Source organism: Mesitornis unicolor, unplaced genomic scaffold (genome assembly GCF_000695765.1).
Source record: "Mesitornis unicolor isolate BGI_N332 unplaced genomic scaffold, ASM69576v1 scaffold3959, whole genome shotgun sequence".
NCBI lineage: Eukaryota > Metazoa > Chordata > Aves > Mesitornithiformes > Mesitornithidae > Mesitornis > Mesitornis unicolor.
Window position 1 is genome coordinate 49,077 of NW_010206479.1, and position 23,597 is coordinate 72,673.

General features: G+C 38.4%; 1 protein-coding gene across 2 annotated transcripts in view; it reads right to left on the reverse strand.

The window, feature by feature from the left end:
* Nucleotides 1–22,557, reverse strand: part of EHF (ets homologous factor) — a 30,822-nt gene extending 8,265 nt beyond the window's left edge. Inside the window, exons 1-4 of one of the 2 annotated variants that reach the window (XM_010191757.1) lie at nucleotides 22,475–22,557; nucleotides 4,415–4,514; nucleotides 1,661–1,906; nucleotides 1,294–1,353 (exon numbers count right to left, since the gene is read on the reverse strand). In XM_010191757.1, the coding sequence (XP_010190059.1) occupies nucleotides 1,294–1,353; nucleotides 1,661–1,906; nucleotides 4,415–4,511 (403 nt within the window). In that variant the 5' untranslated portion in view covers nucleotides 4,512–4,514; nucleotides 22,475–22,557. Of the gene's footprint in view, nucleotides 1–1,293; nucleotides 1,354–1,660; nucleotides 1,907–4,414; nucleotides 4,515–22,474 lie in introns of those variants that run through there. The other variant, XM_010191758.1, reaches the window with a different exon arrangement.
* Nucleotides 22,558–23,597: the final 1,040 nt, after the last annotated feature.

The following is a 23,597-nucleotide window of genomic DNA, read 5'->3' on the forward strand; positions in this document are numbered from 1 at the left end:
TCTTTGCAGCTGTGATGGTCTGCTTGGATGAGGCAGGCTTCCCCTCTAAACCACCAGCCCCATCCCTGCTAGCTCATGCGGAGTCCCAGTCTGTACTACCTGCTCCTTCCCATGCAGAAACTAAACCCGCTCCCACTGCTTGTGGTCAGCATCACCAGAGCCCCACCATGCCACTTCTTATTCAGCACAGCTGGGAGAATCATAAGTTAATCGTGGGCTTTGACCTTTCCAGGATGTGCAGCTGAGGTACTTTGCGCTGCACTGTGTATCTCTGGTGGGAGGAATAACTAATATTATGCCAAGATCTCATAAATCAGGACTTAAAGGATTAATGGAGTTTCCTATATGGCAACCATTGAAGCTCTTGCATGCACATCAGCTGCACTACCTGAACACAGGCATGGAGTGGATTGCAGATTGCAACGCTTGCGTGCCGCAAGGAAAAGTTGAATAGTGTTGGCTCCTCTGGGTTAGCTGAATAAACAGGTTTGCAGTATTTATTAGAAACACCGCATGCTACGAATCTGTATTTGTTCTGCCAGGAGATATGAAAGCATGGCTCATGAACACACTGACTTACAAAGAGGCTGGGACTAGTGGGATAGAGAATGTCTGGATATGGACAGAGATGCTCTGGCAAAGGAACAAGGAAAATAACCATGCCTGAAGAGGAGACCTGAACTAAGTTCTTTTCTCGGTGAAACAATGTTCTGGGAAGAAAGGGGTCTAGCTATGAGCACACTGGAAAAAAAAGCTACCACAGGAAAAATGCAGATTTGGTAAAAACCAAAATAATACCTAAATTTCATTTTCATTGAAACATGTGAAGAAATTGAAATTTAACAGTTTTTTCTCTCAAAGTTGTTTAATTTGGAAATTTCCTCATGTTTCAAACATTAACAGCATTTCACAACAGAATATTTTTTCACACTTTTTTTTAAACTGAGAGTACTGTGAAAATAGTTGTTTCAAAATCTGCTGAATAAAGCATAGAATAAAGTCCTCTGCAAAGCTGCACTTGTTGAGCACTGCAAACTATCCCAACTCAGAACATCAGTATAGACTGCTGATACGACAGGGGTCTCCCAGGAAAAGGGGCCACATGTAGACTAAGATGTGGTGGCACTACCTGGAACTTCAAAAAGTAGACATTGACTGATAATCATGTTACTTCTTTTATTCTGCAGGATACACTTCCCATTTTACTTAATGCTATTTTTATAACTCAGTCTTGGAACAGTCAGTTTCCCTTTTTGTCACCATCAAAAGACAAGTGACCCAACTGTTACTCACCTGTTTGCTCTGTCTTCACAATGACATTATGAGATTGATACATGTCACTTCCACATTGGCCTGCAAGAAAACATATGGTAGATGGAATATATGACAGCGAGCACAGAAATATGTTAGCTCCAAGCAGCAACTGCTACATCTGAGCCAGAGTGCTTATTTTGGAGGTGGAAACATACCCTTTCCCCTGGTCCTTCAGAATTCTGCCTTATGTCATATCTAAGCAATTTATTAATACAGGGAAGGTATGAGGTATAAGCAGTTATAGCAATTGTAGCAAATGAGATCTGCCCGGTAGGTCTCTGGGGAGCATAAGCAACTTCCGAAGATCCCACAATTGTATCTGTGTCTCTGCCTAATAGCTATTTACCATTCCATTTTAAGTGCTGAAGGTTGCTGTAAAGCAGTTGCCCTGCTGTCCCTGCTGCCTGAGTGAATTCCTGCAGACTCATACTGCATAAATGTTCCCCATTGATATCAAACTCCTGGAAGGGTATGCAGTTGGCGTCCAGTTGGTTGGTATCAAGGAGATGCTGCAGCCACTCCCAGACTTGAAATTTGGTCCAGTACTGCGGATGTATTTCATGCCATTGTGTTCCATAGAAGCTGCTGGTCACTGGAAAAGAAAACAGGTGTTTACTGTCTCTGTTAGGACCATGGGATTATGCTGATGACAAGAAAGGTCTATAGCTAAATTGCATGCCCTGGAAGTCCACAGATCTCGATTGTTTTCTCAGTCCTTAACACTAGCTCAGTAGCTATCTTAGGGAGAAAGTATTGGGGGTTTTTTTGGCCTCAGTTTTCTAATTAAAAACTAGGAATTATTACTTTACACCTGTCTTGGCAGATTCAGTATGTAGCAATTAATTTATTAATGTTGGCTAAATACACCAAAATTATTAGATGGAAGATACCTTGCAGAAGTACTGTTGAAAAGGTATGCTGATCCTCATGTGGGAAAATAATTTTAGTGCATCAGAAAATGATGGAAAAGCCTTGCAAAATTCCCATAATCTGATGTGGAAATGTTCTTTTAGCAAGGACCTAATAAGGATTGAATACGAATTGTGGGATTCAATCAAAGAATGGTAAAAGTCAAGGCATCGTCATACTGCTCCCCAGTAAAACGCTATCAGTATGGTCCTCAGCTTCATGATAGAGCTTGCGTTCTGATGAATGCACCTTATTTCTGTAGTCCGGTAAGGTGATTTCTAAATGCAGTTGTAAAACTCATTTTTAGTTATGGAAGTCACCTAATTTTCTTGTTAAGATATCTGAATCTTTTCTTGGAAATCTTTTAACTGCTCTCAGTTTTATGTTATTGCACAACAGTAATTTACGTGTGTAAATGAAAGAAATCACATGTGGGGATAAGGCAATTACATAAAATAAGAGCAAAGGTAGGACTGCTTTGGTCTGCCCTCACAGAAGGGCTGGCAAAGGAGTTCAGTGCAGTTAATTCCTTGGGAAAGGAGGACAATGCAGTATGCTAGGCCGAGATGGCGGTGATAATATGCTCACAAGTGCATGAAGGGTTTAAGGATGAGAGAATGAGAGATTGCAGAATTGATTGCATCACAGGAGGAGGAAAAACTGCCATGGCTTAGCTGTACAGTAGCCCCACTCCAGAATGTGGCACCAGTCCAATCCCAGTTTCCCCAAGAAGATGATTACCCACACAGCTGTGAGGAATACTGACAAGGGATATTGCTAGAGGACCACAAGCAACAGAGGTGGCACATTGTAGGAAATCTCCTCCTCTCAGGTCCCACTAGACCTCAGGTCTCTTTGGTTGAGATACAGTGCACAATGCTAGTTTCTAGGTAAACATAAAAAGCCCCACATTTACTTAGGTTTCTTTACCAATATCGGCCAACCAGGTCTGTGTCAGTAACTTAGGGAGTTTGCAGGACTGTTTCTTACCCTTCTGTTGACAGATTTGGAGAACGAGTGTGGAAATTATTAAGAGTGTGGTATGTCAGAGAAAAAAGTTTGATGGGGCCATCAAGTATTCGCTGTATATGTGTTCCTATCAGGTCAGAAGGGTAAAGGAATTTCAGAGGCCACTAGACTCCCAGTGTAAATGGAGAGCCTTTAGTGAGAGGAAAGAGTAGCTAGGTAAAAGAAAGTGGTGAATGATCGTACAGGTTGGTCTGAGATTTAGGTTCCCTTTCCCTTTAAAACATAAGAGAATCCTGCGGAGTTTCACACTGGAAACATGAAAATAGACCCCACTGTTTCCTTTCAAGCAATCCTGTGTAAAATGAAACTCAGCCAGAACTTATTTTCCCCATAAATCTGTTACAGACAGGTCAGCACATTTATTAAGTGCACTCTTGTGCACTCACGTGTATTTAGAAATTGCACATTAAAAACCCCAAGTATTTCACTGAGTGGGAACTTTCATTGTAAGTTTTGTTGCAGCATTATTTGGATTAGAAGCACAACTGCAGTGTGTGTTTGCTTAGTTTTTAAAGTTTACCCATGCACTGAGTGAGGAAAAGAATTTTAAAATTATATCAGTCACTATATATAGATACATGTCTGTATCTCTATTTTTTTACTGGAGGGAATATATATATATATGAACACAATTTTCTATATACAACCGTATAGTCGGAAAACAGTAAGGAGAAAAAAAGAAAATTTCTCAGATTACAAGCTATCTGGTGCTCTAATGCCAGTCTAATTAGAAAACTATCTAGTAATTTGAGATGGAAAAGCAAATACAGTAAAGGAGCAAAAAGACTACTCCCCTGGAAAGCTGGATCAACAATGAAGAGTAATGTGGGTTCAGAGAAGGTGTGAGGGGTAAAGGTAAGAGAGAAATAATTTCGGACTGAGGAGAGGGAACTTTTGGCACTTTCAACATCACTAAATTCATTTTAGGAAAAAGAAACAGTAAGGAAATTAATTATAAACTGGTCGCTTTCAGAAACCTAGTGTTGTGAGTTCATCTTTTTACAGATTAAGTTAGAAATTGATTTTTTTTTTTACCAGAACTGAAACTCAGTAAATTAGTATTACTGAAAAATACTACTTGTGCATGTTTAAAGGTTTAATAGCCCCTTCATCCCTGCCTCCCACCAAAAAACATGGCTCAGAGCTGTTGGATTCCTCCTACCATTGCATGTCGAGTATCCGTCTGTCCAGGAGGGCTGCTGGTGGAGTAGATTGCTGCTGGAATTGATACTCATTCTGCCAGCTCCTTCCAAAATCATGATCTGTAAGTGAATCAAACAGCTTGCTTAGTGAGCAGTGTCGAGTCCAAGAGGTCCAAATGGCAAGAAAAAAAAAAATCCACTGAAGGTGAAGTGAGGAAGCCAATTCCATTTGTAGAAGATACAATTGAAATCAAGAACATGTTGCCACAACTGCTTTTCCACTGCCACAAAATCTCCTTATGATAAACATTACCATGATTGATTTGCATATGCAAGAAGCAAGTTTCTACAGCTGCCTGTCCATAAATGTATAATCTGTAATCAGAAATGAAGCCGAATATAAGGATAAGGCTCCTGACAGAGCAATACAGGAAAACTGCCAAGCCTGAGAAGTGAAATAATAAATAGTTTTACTATAGGGTTGTCTTTTTAATTTAAAGAGAAATGTGTTTTAAACATGCTTTTTTATTTTCTTTCTTTCTTTTTGTAGCAAGAGAAGACTTTTCAATAATTGCAAATGCAACTTAACAACAACCCGTGTTCAGAAACTCCCTCACACAGAAAGAACCACATGTTAATGCTACAGGGAGGTAGCATTACAGGGAGTATCTTGTCAGCTGACCCAGTTACTTATCTGATCTGTGTCACCAGTGTCCATAACATGTCTCCGTAACAAATATCACAGATCACATATTTCAAAGCACCAAAAAAATAAAATGGTTACAGATCTTGTAACTGAGACAGCCATTGTAACAGAACCAGCATTGCAGACTGATAACACCTCTGAGACAGCATTCCCCCTTTCAAGTGATACAAAATTTCCTTTCTACTTATCTCACCATTAGCACTGTGAGTAAAATTGCCCTTTGTTTTATTTATACTATAACCCTAATTATATGACATTTTAGAAAAAATCACATATTTATCACATGTTTAATCATTCTAGTGAAGGTATAAAAAAGTCTCCAATTACAAGTAATTTTGATATTTTACATTATCTTTCAGTGGTTTGAAGTTGCAAATTTAAAAATATACATTATAATCACAGGCATTCTTCAAAAGTTTGGGAAAGTAATTAAATATTATAAAGGCATCAAATTGTTATTCTTCTATAAATACAGAGGAAAAAAAATCAAACCACTGTTCAAAATATTCTAAATTGAAAGCCACAAATTCTGTAAAAACAAAAGATTAGACACCAGGATGGCATATGCATGCAGCTAGACTTCACCTTGGAATTAAAAAGAGAATGAAATACAAAATGGACTTGTGAAAATGAAAGTCACTGGTCTTGGCTGTTTAGTCACAGAGGTCAATAAGAAAACTACCATCGAGAGCACAGCCTGACCCCCTACAAGCTCATATCAGCAACCATTTCAGTAGAAGAAAAGGAGTTGATAGGAACACTCACAGTCTTGGTTCTAAAGAACAGCCTGAAAATCATCTGGGTTGGTATTTTCCTCTGTAATTTAAAATATATTGTGTAACTTTTAAAAGTTACAATCCTCTCTCTCTCTTCCCACCCCACTCCCCCCCAATATATATATATATAGAGAGAGAGAGAGAGAGAGAGAGAGAGAGAGAGAGAGAGAGAGAAAGGACAGGGAGGGAGAAAGGTTATTGAGAATTGCTTAAAAAGCCAAAGCCTTAGGAAGCTTATCACAGTGAATGGTGCTCTACAGTATAACCTAGTTCACAGCCTTTTTTGCAGCTGTCCAGAATGACAAAATAAAACTGCAGATGTTTTAACAGTTGCTTTCCACTCTTAATTCTAGCCAGTCTGTGAGTCAGTGACCATCACAGTAAGGAGAATTCAATTCCTCATAGTATGTGAAGCTATAAAGTATTAACAATTAAGAGAGATACCTATTGCCCCACTCTGGCAAAAGAAAAGATGACTCTCATGTCAGTCAGTAAATTCATGCAAGTTAGAAGACATTTTTTAGTTCCATGTTAAAGCCAAGTTACCTAGTATTGTGAAAGAGAAAGTGTAAGGAAGAATTTAAATTTATTATACTGATTATAAAGATGTTCAGTGTATAACATAATTTACCACTTTTAAGCAATAATGCATGTTTGACAGTCAATACATACACTTCTGAGATTGGACAGGTTGATGATATATCAAGTTACTTATTTATCTTGGGTTTTAATAATTTAAGACAATTAGGTATGAATTAAGTATTAATTATAAAAGCCTTATTACAATATCAAATAGAGGTGAGGTAGAACACCAGCTATTCTGGGAAACTTATAAAACTTGAGGATTAAAACACTCTTAGGAGCTTAGTTTGGTAAATTAACTTATTTTTAAAAAAAAACCCACTGTATGCTCTTAATATTGAATTTCAACTTATTGATCAGAAATCATATTTTTAGAAGCCATCTCAGAATTTTTGTGGTTTTGTCTTCTGCAGTTTCTGGATTCTACATAATCTTCATGCCTGATACTTGCACAAATAAAAATACATCTGGGAGAATGTGTGCGTATGAACTGAAATTATTTCTGTGTTCAAGCTCCTGTGTAATTTTGCCCTGAAAATTCAGTTCAGGTAAACTCTCAGTTTTCCTTCTTCTTAATTAACCAGGTGAATATCCAAGCCAAAAGATGCTATGACAATCTAATTCAGCAACTGAATCTATGGATAGTTAAAAAAACCAAATCATGTGTCTTGCATAGTTTTTCCATCCCAGCAGTAACCAAACCCAATGCACGTTAGAGACCTGAGAACAAGCAGTCTGACAGCCTTTTCCCTAGATTTGAATTTCAGTTATTTTCCTTTAAAATCTTATTACACCATCACAGTTTGGCAGACATTTTCTCTCCACAGTATCCTTAAACAACATTAATAGTATTTTCAGATAATACGCATGGAACTTGCTTTATAAATGAATCAATCAATACACCTCATTTTTTGAAAGCTATATAAGTTATCTCAACCAGAATAACTTAATTAATTTCCAATGTCACCTGTGAGAACAATTGTGCATGAGAGGAAGAATTTGCAATATGACACTAACCACAGAAACAGGACTGGATTTAGCTTTAACCCAAGCTTTCCCAAAGTTCTGTCTATTATTCAAGGTACTGGATTTTTGGTGACTTGAAAAATTGTCAAGTCACCTCCTGTATCTTAATGCAAGGATGTTCCTTGTTTGGAGAACATTCTAGCACTCTGTTCAGGGTGAATATAAAGTTCCACTAACATTACTTCTATGCCTTTGCTTGGAAGTGTACAGCATCATGCTCAAGAACATTTTCCCTATGAAAACTAAACTGTGATTTTCTCCATTTAATCCTGTATATGCCTTTATTTGATGCAAGTTCATGGCAGATTTATGCTTATAGCAATGTCTCATCACATACTTAGAAAGTCAGGATATTGGAAGGGGTGTGCTCTTCATTAGCTTAGGGTCAAATCCTCAAATCTCCCTTGTGTACAGAAAAACCTGGTTAAAGTGTGTGAAGCCTCAAGGGGAAGGACACGTAATACATTCAGTTTTCTTTTAATCATATTCCATGTATCAAAGCAAACGGTGGAACTAATGAGGCCTGGTTTCCTATGAATGTGTATCTTGTGGTTGGTTTCTCTAGTGTCTAGTAAGATGTGAGCACTGATTGAAGTTTTTCCCACGGTTGGGGCATTCATAATACCTCATTGTCTCACAGGAGTGAGCTCAAGCTTCACTCTTTTTTCCAGATGGAGTATTAAGAGATTTTCCTCCTGTACTTGGCAGCCAGTTTTCATTAATCCTGTAAGAACTTCATATCTTTGAGACTTCTAGCTACACCAAGTTTAATTAAAATTAGCTATGGGACTAAGATTGTTACAGGCCGAATGCAAAAGTCAGCACACAGACAGAATAACCACAAAAGCCTCATTTCCTCAGGAAACCATGTTAAAAAGAGATTCTAGCTGAGCTGAGATTTTGGAAAACAATATAAAGATCTTGGGATCTATCTTTCTTCTAAGACATGGTACATTATGCATGAAAGTACACACGAAATAGCATATGTTTACATGCACATATGTATTTATATACACTTATATACACACACACGCCTCTGTATGTGTGCATTTCAGGTATTTGTACACACAATTCCACTTTTTTCCACTGAAGAAGACCCATTCTGGAGTGTAATCTATACTAGGAACACTGCAGTTATGAGAGGAAACAAGTAATACTCTCCTCAATCAGGAAGGTTAGTTAGAGTTGTGCATTGGTGTTCAGCAACATTCTTTCTAGAGATAGTCCAATGAGAAGGGATGAATACACAAAAAACCCCAAACTTTCGTCTACATTCATTGTATAAGGTGATATTCAAAGACCCAACACTGAAGGCCTCTCTTAGTGAAGGCTCACACTGGAGTCAAGAGGAGCTTTGACTGAGCAACAGCCCAGCAACTTGGCAGTAACAGGAGGTCATTTGCTCTGTTCCTGTCTTCCTTGACCGCCTGACCACTCTGAGTAAATGTAAGTAATGAAAAGAGCAAGGACCCATGGCCTGCCCATGGAGAAAATCCAGCATTGAAGAAAAACATATTTACAAATCCTTGAACCTTGAACACTGTATAGTGTACTCTATGCAAATTATTTTATTGCACTACAGGTGTGCTCTGAGAATAAATGACTCTGATCCCCATTGCCACATTCAGCCCAATGAGTCTTAACATCCAGATAATGAGTTTCTCTTTTCTTTGAACCAGAATCTTTCAAGGACAGCTCATATTAAATTACAGGAAAAAGCTGAACACAGTATGAAAGGTGAATAAGCAGTACAAAGAAAATGAGTGAATTCTAAAGTACTACAATCAGAGTGATTGTTCTGACATTGATTTGTACAGTTGCTTATGTTAAAACACTGAACTGAACTAAGGGTCTCATTAATTACAAATATGTGAGGGTGTGGAGCCCATAGGGGAAGGGGGCCTACAGCCTTCTGCTTTGTAAAGCCATGTACTCTATGCAAAACACACAAAAAAGATGTCTAACGCAAAACTGACTGAAACTATTAAATTATGACTCCACCTGTAAGCTATGCAAAGACTGACTTCTAGCTGAGACAAGCTCAGTGCAGCTCCTTCTGGCATGTCCAAAAGGGTGGATCTCTTTTGGCATATTTACCTATGGGATCCTTCCCTAGTTTTCCCCTTTTACCATGATGGCTGAACTTCACATGTGGATTTCACCTGGGCCTTTTTCTTTGAAGTATGTTATGTACACAGTGAGGACACAATCCCTGCTTTTCCGGGCTTGGTGTTCATGGAACAAGTATCTACAGAGCATGTTAAATATTTTAGATCATTACTGCACTTTGAATTACAGTCAGGTGCTTAAATACCAATCTAAAATAAACTATACTGGATAATAACTGCAGCTGCAAAGGAATAGGATCTGAATTTTAATATTTTTCTTGAAAAATCAAAAGGCAAAGAAGTGTGCTGAGTTTCCAAGACACCAAAAACAAAAGTCATGCACAACAAAGTAGGTGGACTTGCTTTACACATACGGTTACTTCAGAAACATAAATGCATTGTACTTGTAATGTATATGATCAATTACCTTCTTTGCATTCCAACCACTTATTTTACATCTCCAGTGGCAGTAAGGGCGGGCACAAACTGAGTATTTGAATGCTGAGAGCCTATTTGCATGTTACCATGAGCTTTGGGTCTTCTGGGTTGTTTTTTTTCCCCTCTCATTTAATGTGTATTACTACTGCAGCTCCAGGGTCTTAGTCTAAGCCAGTGTGCCTATACATACAGTTATGGCTGACTCTAAGCTTGCCCTGTGAACTCTATCTGTCTATTTTGCAAAGGTCTTGGGCTCATCCCTGGTGTCAAACTCCCAGATAAGATACAATCCCTGCTTCAGCTCACTTTCAGATATGACCTTTTCTGGCCAGTGGTTCTGGTCACATAGATAAACATGTAGCCATTACTCGCTTCCTTGTTCTCCTCTCTTTGTTTTAGTGCCTAAAAAGCACCAAGTAGCCTCAAAAGAAACAACTCATCTGCAGGCTGATTCCTGGCAGAGATCCACTTCACAATAAAAGGCTAAACTTTGGATCACTTTACTATGACCTCCAAGGTACCATTGAGATTATGGTCCATGCAGTTTGGCCTGACAATGATAATCTCAAGACTAAGCACCAATAGCACTGCAAATATACCCCATAAATATTTGTTTCCAAGCTCTTTGAAAGCTTTGAAGAAAGTTCATATGAAGAAGCACTATGATCACACTCAGTATTTGTTGTATAACATACTGAGTGTTTGATGCATTACATTTTTAGTACATCGTATGTAACTTTGGGCCATAGGAACAAAATGTGTTTACTGAATCACACTGTGAGTATGAAGTTCAAGAAATTGTTTTTATAAGAATATTTTCTAAATAATCTCCAAAACTCTTTGTATTCAGGATTCTGGCTTGGGGCTTTGGGGCCAATCCTCCCTTCTACAACTCTCTGAAATGCACATACCTATGCTTCTGTATTTTTGATGTATACAGCTTAGATTCATATGCATAAACCCACCTTTGCATGTGCAAATCTGACTCTTGGTGAGCTTTCAGAGACTGCATTGAGACCTTGATCATTTATTGTTGTGGGCTTTTGGAAAGGAAGAGTTGGGTTCATTCTTTTGTTTTCTTTGAACCTTGTATATTAAATGTATACATGAAGGTAAACTGAAAGACCAGAAAACGGAAGATGAATAGAAAAGGAGCATTTAACATTTACCTACATTACAGATGGGATCATGATAAAATCAAATAAAGCTTGATTGCCATCTTTTATTACTAAAGATCTGATTTTCATTATGTACTACAAGGCAACTTTTGTAAGAGATATGTGGTGGTTGTTTTAACATGTTCATATTGATGCTTCAAAATCTTGCATATATATTTTAACTAAAGAGAAGCTTGTGTAGAAAACTTAGGATCTAGATCTGTATCTGAGCTATCCCTCTGCTCCAGGGTTTGGGTTTGGTTCTTATCTCTTTTTTAACGATGTAATTTAAAGACAAAACCATAGCTCAGTTTTCTTTTTGAGAGAGAACAAAGTTCACTTTATGAATGCAAAAAAAAAAAAAAAGAACATTTACTTGATGATATGCAAAGTCTCATAGGTTGTTTTTTCTCTGACCCCTTTTTTACAATCAAGAATCTTCATATGAACTGACTTCAATTTTCAAGACTGTCATTACTATAATGAAAATAAATGGGACAATTTTAAAAGGGGTTTTGTTTGTTTATTTGTTTTTCTAAATCAGAAGTAAACAGAAGGCCGACTGTGAACAGAGAGTCCTCAAGGCATAGATGTATCTGACAGTGCTAACTGCCAAAGGTTGGTGCTTCTGCAAATTTTAGCCAGTTATGTTGCCTTAGAAGGGGAAACTGAACTGGAACCTGCCTCTTAACAAGGATGCGGTGTTTGGAATCCATACTTCCTTGCCATATTACAGTCTAGATGTGCCTTTTCTTGTCATGCCACTAGTTTTTGAATATGAAAAAAAGAATATAGACATTTATTTTACTGTCAAAATGCTGATTGTCCTCTTGCAGAACATTTGTGCATAGATCTGTATATTATTAGTGGAATGACTAGTCATAGATTTCAGACAAAAGTGTTCATAGAATCATAGAATCATAAAATCATAGAATCATAGAATACCAGGTTGGAAGGGATCACAAGGATCCCTTGTCCAACCTCTCCAGGTAAAAGTACAGTTTAAATGAGATGAGTCAGCACCCTGTCAAGCTGACTCTTAAAACTGACCAGTGTAGGGGAATTCACCACTTCCCCTGGGAGATTGTTCAATGTCTGATTGATCTATGGTAAAAAAAATTTCTTCTGGAGTTCAATCGGAATCTCTCCAGAAGCAACTTGTGTCCGTTGCCCCTTGTCTTTTCCGTGTGTTTCAAGAAAAGGTTTTATTTCTTGTGATAAATGTTAATGCAATTTTTGCATTAGCATGTCCTTAGAATGTTTGGAACAAGGAGATATATTCATTAAAAACTGGCAGAAAAGCAGGCTTATTTCTTTTTTTATTCTTTGGAGTTGTTGCTGCAAATCATGGCTTTGATCAGCATATGGAATTCCTTTCATTACTTTCTGCACCACCTCAGCAAGTTCATGATAATTTGGGTCAGCCATTTTTCCTCAATATTTAGAAGTCATTTGCCATAGATTCATCAGTCTAGCCTCAGTGATACAGAATCTTGGAAAACACAGTAATGGGAAAAACTGCCTTTGCTCTTTATTCTTCTGTCAGCATTTAATACCACACCTCATGGAACAACTCCACACCTCCTTTCATGTCCTTCCTATCTCTCTGGTACATCCTTCCTCTAAACAGGATCCAGCTCATCTCCCTAATCTCCTTTAGGAGAGGGCTTAACACCCTGTTTTTGCTTACAGTACACTAAATATACAAATGGCCAAACAACACTCTAGATGCCCCTGTAGCTTGACAAGCTGTATGTCTATAATTAGACAAGAATCTCATCAGCTAACAAAATATAACCATCGTGTTCTAACACCTTCTCCTTTTCCCTTGGCTTTGGTTCCCCAATCACTTCCCTTTACCTTCCATGACAGTTTCTCTTTGTATTACGTTGAAGACTAACAGCATATTGAGGGAACTGCTTTCCATACTGCTAATGTGGCCTGTGTGACTCTTCAGTCATTACTGAATAATGACAATAATAATAATAATAATAATTGTGTTTGCATTTATGTTTGACTCTCATTAGGCGCTGAAGTGTTTCTGACATAACAGACACTCAGATATACAGACTGACATACGCTGCTGCAGCAACCGGTATTTCATGGAGAAGTTTATTTTAACCACTATTACCACCAGAACTTCTCTTTTGTTACAGGACAAGTTTGGTTTTCAACAGTAACAACTACTAACTTGCCTACTTGCAAAATCAAAAGATCCCTTTTTTTCTCTTTTCCTGTGTGTAAACTCTGTTCCATATATTTTGTTTTCATAAAGGACACCTGTTTGGAAACTGCAGGTTTCCTCTTTGGGGCTGGTTTCTCAGTGAGAATTAAACAGAATAAGAAACATGGGATGGAGATGAAAACCAGGAAAGCGTCTTGGGGAACATGCAAATTTTTCCATTGGAACTACTATTTTTTATATTAGTTGATTCATTCAATCAATAAACTAATTGTGTTTCTTCATTAAATACATGAGGGGCACAGCACAAATTAGCTAGGATGGGGAAGCTGGAAGTTGAGCATAAGGTGTTTTATCCTAAATTAGGTAGCTTGCTGGAGGACTAACCCAGTCAATAGCAATGTTTATACCTTCTTGCGACCCACTGCCTGACTAACCACAATCTTATCACACTCTTTTGCTGGCATGATAGGAAAAGGATATTTCAAGGAAGAGACATAGCAGAGACAGTTCGGGGCTCATGGTGGGAAGGATCATTTTGTGCAATCGACAGGGAGGGTTTATATGGCTGATCTCTGCCCAGGTCAGCCACATTCCCTAGTGCCAAGCTGGAACTTGCTGATCCCACCTTCATGATAGCTCCAGCCAGGACACCTACACCCTCTGCATTCCTCTCTAGGCTACAAACTATCCCAAGGTGGTCAGCTGCTTGCACAGGAAAGTGTCCTCAAGCAGACAGCTATCACTGAAATAGTTAAATGGAGTTCACAGACCCTATATCAGAAACTCTGTTTCAGGAAGAACATTACTTTGACTGTCATTCAGGCTTGTTTGTTTGTGTGTGTTTAGTAAACATTTATTTGGAGCCCAGCTATATCCATGCGGTTTCTTCATACTGTATTTGTTGTGTAAAGAATAAGAGATTGTAAGACCACTACCCTAGTATGCCACTCCACTGGCTGCACAAGAGCTGTCTACTTCACCCACGAGTGTAGCAGCAGGCTCACTTGCCCCATGCACCCAGGACTTGGAAGAAGCCCTGAGCCTCCTAGGTACAGTAGCTGACATATGCTTGGGCTCATTTATGCTCCCTGCCTTCACTAAAGGCAACCAAATAATGAGTGATATGAAGTTTCCTTGCTCTGCAGTCACCTTCTAGAGGCAAGGCTATAAGCTGTGGGAAACAACGTCTCCCCACTTCTGTAAAAGCTGAGAACAGCTTCCTCCTTGCTCCTGCCTGTGGTTAGAGGAGCAACACTTCCATGGCATCGCTCCTTCTCACCTGGCACACCACGAGGTGCCCATGCTGTTTCCACTGATATCTCCAGTGGTTGCTTTAAACAATACAATGGAGTATTTGTGTACCAGTGTTAGGAGCAGGTTATTAAGTAAAACCCACCATAAATATAGCCGTTAATTCAGTTGCTGGCACGGTTCTCTGTTATCTTCTCAATACCTCCCAGAGGGTATTAGTCTTACCCTTTCGTTTGAGTTGGCAGCAAAGTTATTTTTTCGCACCTGCTGCTCTACTCTGATAACAACACAGGTCAGTTTTGATTTGTTGGAATATAAACAAAAGAGCCAAGTCAGGCATCTGCCTCAACAGCCTGGGCCGGTTTGACGATAGAGCTTTTCCCACTGGGTTTTGTACAAATGTACTCTCTTGATTCTTACGTGAACTCTCTCTGGCTTCATAAATAGTCCTTTGCTACAGAATAGCCTGGTGTTAAGAGGAGAGCTCAATACTCTGCCATCAAACAAAACCTCAACAGGTCAAAGTAACATGGTGTTCTAAGACTTAAGAAGAGGTGTCATAAAAAAATACATAAAGAAAAATCAGCTGAGACACACTGGTTCAAAAACTAGCAGGAAAAAGCAACAAATTAAACTTCAGCATAAAGAAAAAGAAGTTATTAAATAAGGGAAAGATTTTTCTGTAAAAGTAACCTGTTCAGTCTGAAACCAAGGTTCTTCTATACATCATGGCTATTATGTGCCTAGTAGAGATTTGAATGTTAAGTTAGTCAAATAACTAAATATACATTTGAATTATTAAATCGGAAAAGCTGCCTTTGACCTATGTATGATCCTGAAAATGAGCTAGAAATTCCTAAGCAAAGCTGGCTGAAATTAAAAATTTCTGTTCTGCGGAACTGTGGCTATTTCAAGGTGCTTTTTTTTTCTTTCTTATTTTTTTTTAAATCTCAGTGAAAGAAAGGAATCTTAAAAAGCAAGTTCCCCAGCAACAGAGAGGGAGGATCCCCATCCCAATCAACTGACATGTAAAAACCTATATTCAAGTTGTCCAAGTAACAAAAGTGTAACTCAGCCTATTACGTAAAATTGTTTGCAAAAGATAGAAAGTGTCAAATACCAAACTAAGATATTACTGCAAATAGGCAGTAATGTCACCACAGAGCAGCTATGCCAGAAACAATAAATTTTCCTAACATGTCTGTTGTGTGCATGGTCTCCAGGAAACCGTCTGCAGAGCCTCACCACGGTAATCCTGAAATGCAGCCTCTGCGGAGTGCCGGATTTGACTGTCTCAAACTCTACCTAGGATATGAAGGTTGTGATCCTGTTCCTCCTCTTTCATTCATCTCTGCTGTTTCTTCTCGTCCTTCTTTTTCTTTAATTTATCTTTTTAAAATTTTTGTTTCATTTTTCCTCTCTTTTTCATTTTTTGCCTTCTACTTAACCAGACTGGCTGACCTGGCCAAGGAAGCTTGTTTCAAACACACCCTTAAGTCCGTAACCAGTAAAAGAGACAAAAACATCATCTTCAATTATCTATCTGTGGCATAAGAGTGGCAGGTCTTACAACAACTGCAGAGTTTGTGGCTGGTCTCTAGGATGGAGGCTGGAGGAGTCAGAAGCAAGGAAAAAAGCTCACTTCTCTCAGCTCTTTTTTCTCCCCTGTACAGGTAGGTATCTCACTTAGTTCTCAAGGTAACTGGAACAGGTTCCACTAACAAAACAAATAAAAATATTTCCAGACTATTTCAATTAAATATTTTCTTAAAAAGAAGGCTTTTTTACTATGTGAGTTATATCAACTTTAACATTGTTCTCGGAAGGGAGTGTTAGCAGATATCCTTATAACAGTTATTATTAGGTGCTGGGGAGTTTTTTTTTCTTTTCTTGTTATCTTTAATGAATAAGTTTGCATAAGATTTTTAATAGTGAAGACGTGTCATACCATAAGGCAGGCTGATTCCTTGGTTCTAAATGACCCAAAGCCCTATTAGCTTTTCACATGCATAGTACCACTGATTATGTTAACATCTTTGAGTCTGTGCATCTCTCCATCATATCAGTGCCAGCACAGAAAAGCCTGGGGTTTGGGGAAGGGCAGCCTTGGGCACACCAGCTTTCAGGTCATGTGTATGTTCCTGCTAGTAAAAACACTGTGGCACAGGGCAAAAATAGCAGCCATAGAAGTTGCAGACAGCTTGGACTGGGGCTCTTGACATGAGCAGCCCCTTGCTCGCTGCAGGACACTACTCATTTATACCTACTGACAAAATACACATACATACCAAATGCCAAATACAAATAGTTTTGAAATTTAAAGGATTAAATGAAGGAGTTATTCAGCTTAGCAAACAAAATTGGTTGAAACTGGGGCAAATATTTGAATTCCTATTTTAAAAAGTAAAACAAGGAAGTCTGTGCAGGAGATAAGGGATGTACATGTGCAGGTACTTAGTGCAGTATGTTTGTGTGAGTGTACGTGCATCAGGCAGACTAAGACAAATGTACTGGATTGTCTAAGAAAAATGTACTGGATTGACTACAATTTGACTATCATGCAAAAACATTTAGTAATTTGAGATTTTAAAGAAGAGAAGTTTCTACCTGTTGTTACAAAATATTATAGCTCCATCAAAAAAAGTCTTAGGGAGGGCAAGGATATCTACAAGGAAGGAAAAACTATATTTATTTCATTTTGTACATCCCGTTTTTGGTAAGTCTGTAAGGATATCTTACTTATTTAATTACCTGTTAATTCAGTCTTCTAAACATCTTCATCTTCCTCTGTCAGGGCAGCTGCCTGGGAATATTACAAGTAAAGTCTTTTTTATGCGAATAGCATGTTAGGTCCCACTGGAGAAAAGATGAGAACAGTGCCCTCAAAAATGTCAGAATTTGACTCCCTGATAAAGCCCCTCCATAGCCATGTCAATCTATAAGACAATTGCACAACCAAGCATACTTTGAAAGTGCATCATCAAGATGCATGCTTCTAATCTAATTATATATGTCAGTAAAAATCATTAAGAAAGTCTGGGGGTAACCATTATATCATAGACTTAGTCTGATTCCTGACCATAGCATCTTTGGCAGTTTTACAGAGGTTTGTTGATTATATAGCAATATAAATTAGTTACCTGCTCACTGCTAGATGAAAGAAAACCCAGAGTGGTTTTAAGAAAAAATACCAAATCTCTAGTAATTTGGACAATAGAGCATATTTTTAGACAAGGTTATTTAACCCTTACAGACTTGTAGGGGCTCAGGATACTGTTCTGACTACATATGATTGCAAGCTGAAGAATTGTCTCAAGTGTTTATGTCTGTATTCTTTTTCCATGCTAGGCAGGAACTTTTATCTTATTCTGTCTGCAGATCCTTTAAGTAGAATGAATTTCTTTTCACCACAGCAAAGCAATTCTCTTTTATTACCCCATCTTATTGGTCTATAACCAGTGATTAACCAGCCCCAGCTAGCTGTTTTGTCTGCTAGTTCTCATACCCTTTCCTGTGGAGCACATTTCACAAGATCAGCAGAGGAACAGGTAACAACAACCACGTGCAGTATCAGCTTTTGGAAAGGGAGACTTTGAGGGCTCTTCCTCAGAGCACAAAATGCCAAATGCCAATTGATTTCTCCACTGGCTACACGACTCCATGTTTACTCATTCTCACCTGTCTATTCACAAACGACCAACAAATGTCCCAAGTATTTTAGGCATTCAGTGGTGGCATTAGGATTTGGTGCAAGCTGTATTCCAGGTAGAGCTCAAAGCAGCTCTCATACTAAGAGAGACTCTTGATGACCTCTACAGAAACCAAATTAAGCCTTTCTCTTCCATATAACAGGTGTGTGTACAAACCCTTTTTTGCTTACCCTTTCTATTAGCAGTGTTACTTTTGAATTTCACCCTTACCAAGTTTACAATGTACCCTTTTATTGAAAAATTACTGAAATAAATCTTTGGTTCATCAGGGGCTAAAATACATGTAAGCTGCAGAGTGTGCTGAAGGTAGGGATAGGGAGAGAGAGAAGCAGATTTTTGTGGTTAGAGATCTAGAAGCATCCTTGAGCACCAGGCTGGCTGAGTGGCTGAAGCCAGCATGCTTTGCTGAAGATTGTGTTGGGTTTCACTGGTGCTCACAAGGCACTTACAGAAACTCATGGAAAACTCCATGAGTTTACGCTTGAAGGTTCAATATGCACTAAGCTGTGAGACTGGGCAGAGACTAAACATCCCAAACTACACAAGCTACAAAAATCATTAGCATTTCTGTTCAATTCCTCATGTACAGCAAAGCCTTTATATTTGGTTCTATGACATCCTAACATCATGTGTCATTAGCAATGACAGCTGACAATTAGGATTGTGACCCTTTTCTTTTTATGTGCTGCTTGCCACAGGAACGCCTAGTCCTCAACAAGAATACTTACGATACAAATGTGGGGTGGCTGATGAGAAAGAGAGCACCGTAAGACCTCAGAAAATCCTACAAAGGATGGTCACATTACCATCAGAATAAGAAGGAGTCATTCATCTCTAGCAGTAGCTTGGTCTCAGTACACTGACGAATTTTGAAGCCAGACAGGTCTGCTGCAGCACCCATTTTGCAACCTGTCTCTCCTTACAGTAAGTCATTGCTCCAGTTCACAGAAATGGTACTCATCATATTGCAGAAAGAGCTTGGACACTTGTGTGGGAATGGAATCTAAGCAAGTAAACAGCAATAAAAAGCACATAACTGTAGACTCCACAGAGTAGATCCCAGTAACACTGCAGTTTGTCTGGGAGAAGACTGAAAGGTTTGGTCCCGAGACTAAGTTAGACATGTTTAAAAAGAGCATGTAAGGGCTAAACAAGAGAGGGAAAGTAAATGCCCATTGTAGAAAGATGTACTCGCTCATGGACAGTTCTCTGAGTTCACTGAGACAATAAAATAATTAATCTTCTTCTCTGAGAACTGTACATTAATATTTACTTCTTCAGCAGGTGCAGAATTTCATCCTCACTTAATTTTTTGTGTGTGTGTGAATTGCGATGGAACAGGCAACAGGCTAAAATGTAAGTTCTGTTTGTACAAAGATGCACCTACAGAAATCCTCCGTTTTCCTCTCTAATCTCTCTTTATCTGTGTCTCTGGATTATTTTTCCTTTTTAGTTTGATCTCTCTCCACCGCAATTTGTTACCTTGCACCTTCCAGACAGAACAAGTACTGATGTTAACAATAAAATTCATTGGGAATGAAAAAAATTAAGGACGCTCAGTGGGAGCCAAATTGTTTAATTTTGCATTTTTCTAACTGTCCTATTGCCTGTTTCCACCACTACTGAAAGCTCACAGCACCCTGAAAAATATCTAAGTAATATGAAATTACTATGGCAACACCACAGCATATTCTCTCAGGTGAGAACAGGGTAATAACATCCCATGTTAAACAGACAACTATTACCTGATATCATGATGACTGGGGTAACATGTACTGTTGTCATCCTATAAACTGCTGTGAAGGGCTACCTAATTTGTGCCAGGGCAAACAAAGCATTTTTCTGGTCTGATATGAGAACCTTTACTACTATGACTTGGGGAAAATATACTTTTTCATCATCCTTATAGGCTTTAAAAATTACACTAGGACTAGAAAAAAAAAAGAAAAAAGCAAGGATCCAACATCAATGCTACTATTGATAACCTCATCTCTGCATGTAGGACCAACGCTCGAAGGCGAGAAGCAGGTCTGGAGGATGTTGACTCTAAGAAAACCTTGGGAACACCTTATAAATCCCTGACCCTGAACTCTCAGTATATCGACCCATATTACCTCTGTGTTTGGTACTGCTGTTTCTACAGACTGCGTCCAGTCTTGACATCCAAATTTCACAGCAGATGTTGAAAAATTAGCAGGGACCACTGAAGCAATTAAGAGTGGAAAAGCTCACAGTGGAACAGGTTGAGGTAGTACAGGTTTTCACTGCGGTATAAGTTTTTCCATGAGAGGGAATAACCTATAGAGCTTGGACTACCACAATTATCAAAGACTAGGCTAAGGAAAGACTTGTCCCCAGCTACCTACACTAGGAACAGAAATTTGCCTCCCAGGGGTACTTCATACTAAACATCAAAAGACAACAAAATCAGGCGGCTGAATGATGAAGCTAGACCATGTCAGACTAAAAATTAGATAAAATACCTTTAGAAGAATGGTATTTAATTTCTGGGGCACTTCAAAAAGTTCTGGTGAATTTCCCATCATTGGACTTCTGGACTTGATTGCAAGTTTTCTTGAAGCTAGGCTCTACTTCAAGCCACCTAATTAAACTCTGAAAAATTCTAGGAAATCCTATGCCATTATCACAAAAAACACTTCTAGTTTTGAAAAATATAAGGGCTAGGAATTAAACCGTCGTTAATTGTGATATTTGTTGGTGAAACACCTTAATCCTGTTGTTTTTCTAGTTTTAATTGCAACTGTTTCTTTGATTTCTGTATTTGCACTAAGTATAAAAATGCTATATTTTCCAGCTATAGTGTTTTCTGCAGTGCAAAATAGATGTCAAAAACTGTCTTAAATTGCTACCCGCAAATTTGCTATTAAAACAAAACTTAAAGGAGTGCATTTTTTTATTCCACTAAAGTTTCCACAAATTACAGGAAATACTAGTGCAAGACAGATATATTTAACACAGTCCCATGTGACACAAGTATAAACAAAATCACTAAATCAAATCACTTTTACCACAAGGTTCATTTCTGTCATTATGAACTGGTTTCATTGTCTGAAGAATAGGAAAAAAAGGGTAGTTGGATGTACTTTAGAAGCAAAGGTGACGTATGATATTTTTAGATGAAATAATCCAAAAGCACATACCTGATAAAGTTCAATATCTTTATAATGATATACACAAGAGTATGTGCCTAAAATGTCTCATATGGTGAAATGCAAGCATTTATTGCTTAACCCATTACCCATATTTTACAAAATCAACACAGATTTTGAGCAACTTTGTCTTTACATTAATTTCTACCATTACTCAAACAGCTGTGTCTACACCTTAAGGGTCCAATTCTGGTTCTATTAAAATAAAATTACCATTGGAAGGGAAACAAATTAAACAGGCAATGACACTGTAGGTCTCTGCTCGCACCCAGTGCTTGAGCTGGGTTCCATGTGGTGCTTAATCTTAGAAGGGGCTAAGTTCGGCAGAACCCCCCTCTCAACAGGAACTGACAAGAAATTGCCTTAAGGATAAAAATGAGTCAAATTATAAATGTAATTTAGGATTTTTTGTTATCAGCACAATCACCATCAACATCCTCACCACTAAAAGCAACAGAAACATTGTCACTGTGAACTGTCTCCCAGTTGTGAGACACCAGCACCCTCAATGGTATTGAGAAGGTCCACTTTCTCACTTTGCCTTACTAAACAGATGACTACTCTGTGGACAAAAGTAGAAGATTTAGGACCCAGAATATTATTCAATGTGTCCTAATGAAAAGGATCCTCAGGAAACTTTAAAGTAATCCTGACAAAACCACTGGCTCAATTCAAAGTAAATTATATTCTGGGTAAGTAAAGGCAGCAGATATGGCCCCGGTCAAAATATAAATGCAAAAGAAATATTTACACAAAAGTAAGATACAAGTTGAAAATAAGAAAACAGAAATATTTTTTGTAACGTTAAAAAGTCTTTTGATCAAATGAGCTTAGCAGCTGTTCCAAAGTGGGAAGGGAGGAGCTCAGTAGGGTGGGCATGAGTCCAGTAGACACTTCTTAGCTTTTTAAAAAATTTTCATTGGTGTTAATTTAAAGGAAGTATATTTAAAAAAATACCCAAAACAACTTACCTCATTTAGCTGCAGATTCTGGAGTGGAAATCCTTAACTGACGCAATGGAAAAACTGTCTACAGAACTGTAGGTTGGGTAAACACAAGTACTAGGTTATGTCTCCTAAAGACTCCCAGGAGTGAAGATAAATGGATGTGATATTAATTTTAAAACATTTTGCTGAACACTCAGGTAGCCAATAGGGAAATTCCTTAGCTCACTTCCTGTTCATTTGATTGGGTCTGAAACGACAACAACCAAGATGAGGTTGAGATCATTTACATAAGGCCAGCTCAGCCCTCAGTATTCAAAGAGAACAGGTCTAACCAGGTTACACGCGTGGCTCCAGAACAAAAGAAAAACCTGGTAATGGATGAGGGATTGATTTCTTTGTAGCTGTTTTTTTAAGACCATCCTTTTTTTTTTTCATTTGAGGTTATTTCAGGTAGATAAGGAGATTATAATTAGAATGAGGAGAATTGAAAAGCAGGAGTGTCCTAAATAAAAATTAGTCTGGAAGTAACATTAGGCGACACATGGTATGGAATAAGCCTGTGCTAGCAGGGAGGTGGAATGAGTGAGCCAATATCATGGGCTCAATTCTTTCTTTTCATTCCTTGACTATCCTCTGAAATACATGAATCTGCAGAAAGTGTGTGTGTGTGGGTCTTTTGGTATCCCAGCTTCTCTGGGTATCTGAGAAAAAGTAAAAACAAAATGAGGAAAAAAAATCATTGTATAAAGGGTTGACTATGAAATCTCACCTGCATGAAGGTTAGCAGGGCAGAAATTCAGCAGATGAGTGCTCAGTGTTACATTTCTATGCTCTTAACCTTCCTAAGTCTGAAGGTTAATATCAGCATGGAAAAGCTAAAATTTTTCTTAAGGCACCTGCTCCACAGTCCATGGAAGTCAGGCAAAACCTTTTTGCTTGTTCCTCTGAGCCATGGCCTAAGCGTTGCATTGCACTTCCACCTGTTCAACTTACAACTGGGGTGAAGAGCAAGGAAAGGCTGTTTCCTCGTGGAAGAACTGTGCTTGCAGGACAGTTCTAAGAGCTGTGAGTCCCAAGTTTTCCTTGACCATGTGTGAGTTACCCCTCCAGCTTGCAACCACGAAGCTGAGCAGGAAAAGAGATGCCT